At 42.8% G+C, this 6683-nt stretch overlaps 1 protein-coding gene across 1 annotated transcript; it reads left to right on the forward strand.

Moving 5' to 3' along the window:
- Window positions 1-1593: 1593 nt before the first annotated feature.
- On the forward strand, window positions 1594-3090 carry kcna2b (potassium voltage-gated channel, shaker-related subfamily, member 2b; the record flags this gene model as incomplete). Its single annotated transcript, XM_079226187.1, has 1 exon — window positions 1594-3090. The coding sequence occupies one exon, from the start codon at window positions 1594-1596 to the stop codon at window positions 3088-3090; it is 1497 nt and encodes a 498-aa protein (XP_079082313.1).
- Window positions 3091-6683: the final 3593 nt, after the last annotated feature.

Raw genomic sequence — 6683 nt, forward strand, 5'->3', positions numbered from 1 at the left:
GGAGAGGGCTGCAAATGGCTTGAGCATGTATAGCACCTGCACTCCAAACTAACTCACTCGCGCTTGCCAGTCAACTGCACACTGTCGTTTTATATTTGAACATCCCAGTGCATGAACCTTGCTGTGTTGTTATCAATTTAGGTGAAAAGGGGTGGAAATAGGTTTGCACTTGTGAAAAACGCCCTCAGAGGACTGCGTTGTTCCATGGCATGGGTAGCGAAATTCAGCCTCCATTTGTTACTAATGTGCATCATTGGTGTATTCATATGGATATTCCCCATCAGAAAAAAGAGGGTGGAGTTTACGTGGAGATAAGTTAAAAATCATTAACATTTTAACAAGCTAAAAACAAAGGAGGATTACGGACCTGTTTGGAGATCAAACAGGTGATTTCGCTTTAGACGAGCTGCCATGGGTTCCACCGAGTATAAATACTGACAGCAACGCCTCCCGCAACCTCCCTTCCCCAATATGTCTCTGCAGATATCACAGGATTATCATTGTTGTTGCAGGCGGCAGCGTATCGTTCTGAAGAAGGGGCGTCATATTTTGCTGATGCCAAACACCCCACCAGCTTCAACCTGTAGCCTTAGCTGCATCCCAACATGTAGCCTGCTGGTCACTATCTGCTGGTCACTGAGGAGGTAACTCCTGCATCCTCACGCCTTGTCCCATCTCCCACTCCCGCGCTGATGCAGAGCCGGAGCTACGGGCGATATATGTCTGGCAGAGAGGAGCTGCTTTTGACTTCTGCTGGGTGCATTACCACCAGAGGACACATTGTAAACAAGCATCACAAGCGTCAGTGCACATAGGTAGGACTTTTTTTCGTTCAGATATTATTGCTTTAACTACGAAATCACACATATGTGGTTGTGTCTTTAAAATAAAATAGTGTGGCCTGAAATAGGTCCAGTTTCTGAAACTACACATCATCATGTTGCTTTTGTGCAGTGGCCTATGCAATTTGAAGGTTATATTGTCAACAAACTGACAATTTGATTATTGATTTGATGAAGTTTTTTCCCAGCTTTCGAAGGGAATGTTAGTCTCATACAAACAGAGGAAATTCATCTCACAGATTGTATGGAGCACTCAGCATGTAATCAGATTTGTTGGTTGTAACTGCACCCTGTGAGAGCTGATACCGTATTACTGGATGGATATTGATCCTGCAGTGTTCTCATATGAGGGATAACTCATAACCTAATACACATAGCCACTATGGAGCCAATGTGCTCAAGTAGCCCCCCCACCCCTCCCGTCTCCTGCTTGTTATTTTCAACTGCCCTTCTCTTGCCTGGTCTTGGAATAACATTACTCGGAATTACTTACAGTTTTAGTCAGCAACAGTTCTTACATTTAACAAATTGATTGTTTCAGAAATACTGTATATGCTCATTATCAAAACTTGGAACACAGTGGTTATCACAATAACATTGCCGTTTTTCTCTGCTTTTTTGTTTTGTTTTGTAGCTGTTTGCAGGCAGATCTTCCTGGACCTGAACCCACGAGCGTGTGTGGCCTTTATCTCCCTGTGGCCCAACGTGGCCCCACCCTGTCTGAAACCTGCAGGTCCCATCTTCCTCCAGCATGACGGTTGCTACCAGCGACCCTTCGGACGAGGCCGCAGCACACCCGGGTCAGCCTCACGACCTGTATGACCCAGAGCTGGATCACGAATGCTGCGAGAGGGTCGTCATCAACATCTCCGGCTTGCGCTTTGAGACACAGCTCAAAACCATCTCCCAATTTCCTGAGACGCTGCTGGGGGATCCCAAGAAAAGGATGAGGTATTTTGATCCTCTCCGGAACGAGTACTTTTTTGATCGTAATCGACCGAGTTTTGATGCCATTCTGTATTATTACCAATCAGGAGGGAGGCTGCGTCGGCCTGTTAACGTGACCCTGGACATTTTTTCGGAGGAGATCCGGTTTTATGAATTGGGTGAGGAAGCAATGGAAATCTTCAGGGAGGATGAAGGTTTCATAAAGGAAGAGGAGCGGCCTCTGCCAGAGAATGAGTTTCAGAGACAAGTGTGGCTGCTGTTTGAGTATCCAGAGAGCTCAGGTCCTGCGCGCATCATTGCCATCATCTCTGTCATGGTGATTCTTATCTCTATTGTCAGTTTCTGCCTGGAGACATTGCCAGTTTTCCGAAACGATGAGGAGGAGATGTATTATCCAATCGATTCCATGTCCAATGTCACCTATATCTATGACAACTCAGCTTATTTTAGAGACCCTTTCTTCATCGTGGAGACCCTCTGTATTATCTGGTTCTCTTTTGAGTTCCTCGTTAGGTTTTTTGCCTGTCCCAGTAAAGCTGGATTTTTTGGCAACATCATGAACATCATTGATATTGTGGCAATCATCCCCTACTTTATCACCCTGGGTACAGAGCTAGCAGAGAGGCCAGAGGACGGCCAGGCAGGCCAGCAGGCTATGTCTTTGGCTATTCTCCGGGTCATTCGTCTTGTCAGGGTGTTTCGTATCTTTAAACTCTCCCGCCACTCCAAGGGGCTCCAGATCTTGGGCCAGACTCTGAAGGCCAGTATGCGCGAGCTTGGCCTCCTCATCTTCTTCCTGTTCATTGGCGTGATCCTCTTCTCCAGTGCTGTCTACTTCGCAGAAGCAGACGAGCCAGATTCCCAGTTCAGCAGCATCCCTGAGGCCTTTTGGTGGGCAGTGGTTTCCATGACCACAGTGGGCTATGGAGACATGGTCCCAACAACCATCGGAGGAAAGATTGTAGGGTCTCTCTGCGCAATTGCCGGTGTGCTAACTATTGCCCTGCCGGTACCTGTTATTGTGTCAAACTTCAACTACTTCTACCACAGAGAGACAGAGGGCGAGGAACAGGCACAGTATCTGAGCCCGAGTGTGAATAAGGCTAGCTCAGCTGACGATCTGAAGAAGAGTGGTCGCAGCGGCAGTGGGTCCACTCTCAGTAAATCTGACTATGTGGAGATCCAGGAGGCTGTGAACCACAGCACTGAGGACTTCAGACCAGAGGGCATGAAAACAGGAAACTGTACACTGGCCAACACTAACTATATAAACAACACTAAGATGCGTACAGATGTTTAATATGAGCTACACTCGGGTCTGCAAGGTGAGAATTATGGTGTGGCTCCATGTATTGAAAAACTTATGGCGACCAATATTGACCTTAGCAGAAGAGTGGGTTTAACTTAGAGAAAAGGTCAGTCAAAAGGACCTCTTGTTGTCTCACATACTGTGGACCTATCAGTGCATATCATAGAGTTGCCACCCGTCTTATTTAGGACATTGTCAGTGTCTGCATGGAGTTAGTCTTACCTCTGTGACAGTAGTCACCCTGCTCACAACAGTAGCCAAATAGTAGCCTTTCCAGTAATAACCAATATTAACAGTGTAAAGGGACCACTAGTTTCTACTTTCTTGCTCAAACTGCCGCTGGGAGAAGATGCACGATAACAACAATTTAGATCAGTGTGACATTTAGTTTTAAATGTAACCTAACTTATTTACTTGTGATTAAAAGCAAGCCATATTATCAGCATTCACGACCAACTGTAATCTGCCGCTCTAACTGCCAAGGTCCCGAATCAAAGAAAAACAAAGTCACCAAGATCACAGCTCTTCTGTCAAGGGAAAACTGAAGTGCGCAATAAGAGCGAGAGAGAGCGACACTAATACGCTTTAGGACCAAATGGTCCTTTGTTGCTTTCTCTGTTTCAGAAGAAAGCCTGAGTGCACGAGCATTCATCTCCTGGCCCTCTTTAGATAATGTCCAGTACAAGCTAGAGGATTCTGGAGAGGCCAACAGATAGATGAGGTTCTGTGCTGTACTCCCGGACTACAATAGCACACCTTTTTACTGCCATTTTTCTTCAATGAAGCTCAAGTGGATTTACAGTAAGAACACTATCGCCAAGACTTTGCCTTTTTTTCCAGCCAATGCAGGCTAGCAGGTGGACAAAAAAAATGTCTCAGTAAACAGAATGAATGTTTATTTATTGATGTGTATTCATTTGATGTATGTTTTTTTTTGTAATATGATGAATGTGTGCTTCTCATCTACATTTTTCTTTAGTTAAGATATGTGATGTAGAACGATAGTGATTGTTTTCTCTGTGGCATTCTGAGTGAGTGCCTTTTTCTCAATTTCCTTAACTTTACCTTAAAGTGTCTCTTTAGCTGCCACCCTGGTCCACTCTAACAGATGTACAGTGAGAAGTGTTCAATTCAACACCACTGCCCAGCATTCATGTTGCTGTTCTTGACTTCATAGCATTCCATGTTTGTAGAAATATGTAGAAATAGATCAAATGAGATTAAGGAACAAACTATAACTATAGATTCAACCAAGTTCAAGGTTTATGGCAGGAAAGTTAACTAGTTTTATATACAGTAAATACTTGTATGGTACTGTATTAATTCTAACAGTTTAAAATGTTTTTTAAGGGCCCACAACCAAAGACAGAGCACAGTGATCAACTAAAATTAATCTATGACACCTTTAAGGTTTGTCATACCGCTAATGCCAGCTTTGTGTTACACACATTTTCACCGAGGGATCAATAAAGTATTTGCTGGATAAGTGGCAAGAAGCAATGGTAGCTTTTGAGTCAACTGTTAGCTTACTTGTGATATCATGACGCTCATTATCAATAAGAGCAAAATAACTTTTACCTAATCAAACTGATAAATCCACTCAGCCTGACCATCCTAAACAATTGTTAAAAATTAGTGAACTTTGCCTGCCTCTGGAACAAGTTAAATTATTAACTATCTCATCTATGATTAGATCCCCAAAGAAAAATGTGCTGCCACTTGGCATGCTGTATCCTAAATTGTAAAAGAGATTCATGTTGTTTTCAGTATTTGTTTTTCTTTGTGATACTCATGCAGTTTAAACAACCATTCCATTGGCACATTTGTTCCCACATTATGCAGGACTGAGGCGATGTATCCTTCATCAGCTTTTTATCAAACAGCTACTCTGCTATTGTAGTGCTGCATGTCCTTTGAACTACTCATTGTAGCATGCATTAGTATGAATGATATTTAAAAAGCAAATTGGCATCAATATATTACTATATCTCGACTGCGACTATATGTGCAAAAGCTGTATGCTCTAGAAGTATGTCATGCTTTGCATAAGCAATCTTCTTGCCATTGTTATCTGAAATATTGTTGAGTCCCAATCCATGTGAATTATTTACCGAGAGAGAGTTGCGTGTCCACGGGTAGTTTTTACTGTTGTAAATGTATGGAGAAAGTAACAACAGGTTCAACATGAGAGAAACAGGAGGTTTGAGAGGATGTAGAGTCCAAATCCCTACTCCAGAACGTGTTTCAACATTTCAGAGGTTAACTAATGCTAAATGCCTTTATACTCAGTTGCAGTCACAACCCATTAACTGTGTCTTATAGTGAAAGCACAAAAACAGCTACTACTGTATCTGATGCCAGTCCAGTTGATGCACAGACTCTAACAGTCAGTCGGGCAGACTTTTCTCCCAGCCAAGTGCATCAGAAAGCCCCAAGGGACTGTGTGAGTGTGCTTATCTCTGATATATAGGCCCATCACGCTCAGTGTGCAGTGTGTGTCTGCGCGTGTGTGAGTGACAAAGAAAATGAAAGAGACAAAGAGATTATGAGAAATAGAGAGCTTTTAGACTCAGACTTAAGCAGTTAACATTGGTCTTCTTGCAGGTCCGGTGCTCTGCATATTCTACTCCATCCTAGCACACTGTTTACAGCCTGTATATATCTTCAACACATGCATACAGTACATTCAACAAAGACAACTGCAAGGAATGTCCTGCCACACTCAATAGAGATGAGATCTTTGAGCATGTGTTGACTTATGAGATAAGTTGCAGTATCAGCCAAGTACTGGGGATTGCAGGAAATAGATGAAAAGTTGGTAAGGGAAATATAATAATGAAAGGGAGATAAACACTGCCCACACCCTATTTTGCTGTTTGATCTGATGTGTACTTGTATTCTTCTGTCCTTGTGTACTGGAACACCTATGTGACTTTTATGTGGCTTGAAAGCGTCGTCTGAACTCGTGTTGTTTTCACTCTCGTTACCAAGCACTAATGAAGTGACACTCTGTCAACACAGAAATCGCTCTCTTGAAGAAACCAACATCACAGCACATCTGCATCATCTGAACCAAGGAAAACACGTCTTTGCTGCATCATTGCTGTACTCCATGTACAAGAGGACACTCACACAGGCCGGACACATACATCCGGTGTACACACACACTGCCTGTGGTGGTCACGACGGCTGTGAGGACACACACCTATTGAACTTCAAGGCCACAAACTGAACAAGCCAACTATTGGTGGTGAACACACGTAGCCATGTAAACAATGTATACGAGTTACAGCTGCTTTCAATGATGTCTTGAAATGCCTAAAGCTTCAGCTTTAAAACAAGCTTGTACAGATTCCTGTATAGCAGGGAGTCAAATGTGTATGCTTGCTGAATTAATCCAAGAAACGGAAGTTGTATGTAAGTGAATTATCTCTTAGGTTTAATATGCTCCAAGGACTAAGGATGGAAGTATATTAAGAAATCAAAAAGGAAATATCATTTCTATGAGAACTTTAACTTATTTGTGTCATCAGACACTAGAAATTAACTGTTTGTTTTGTTCTATATGTTTTTTATATTTGACT

Source organism: Taurulus bubalis (genome assembly GCF_910589615.1).
Source record: "Taurulus bubalis genome assembly, chromosome: 11".
NCBI classification, from domain to species: Eukaryota; Metazoa; Chordata; class Actinopteri; order Perciformes; family Cottidae; genus Taurulus; species Taurulus bubalis.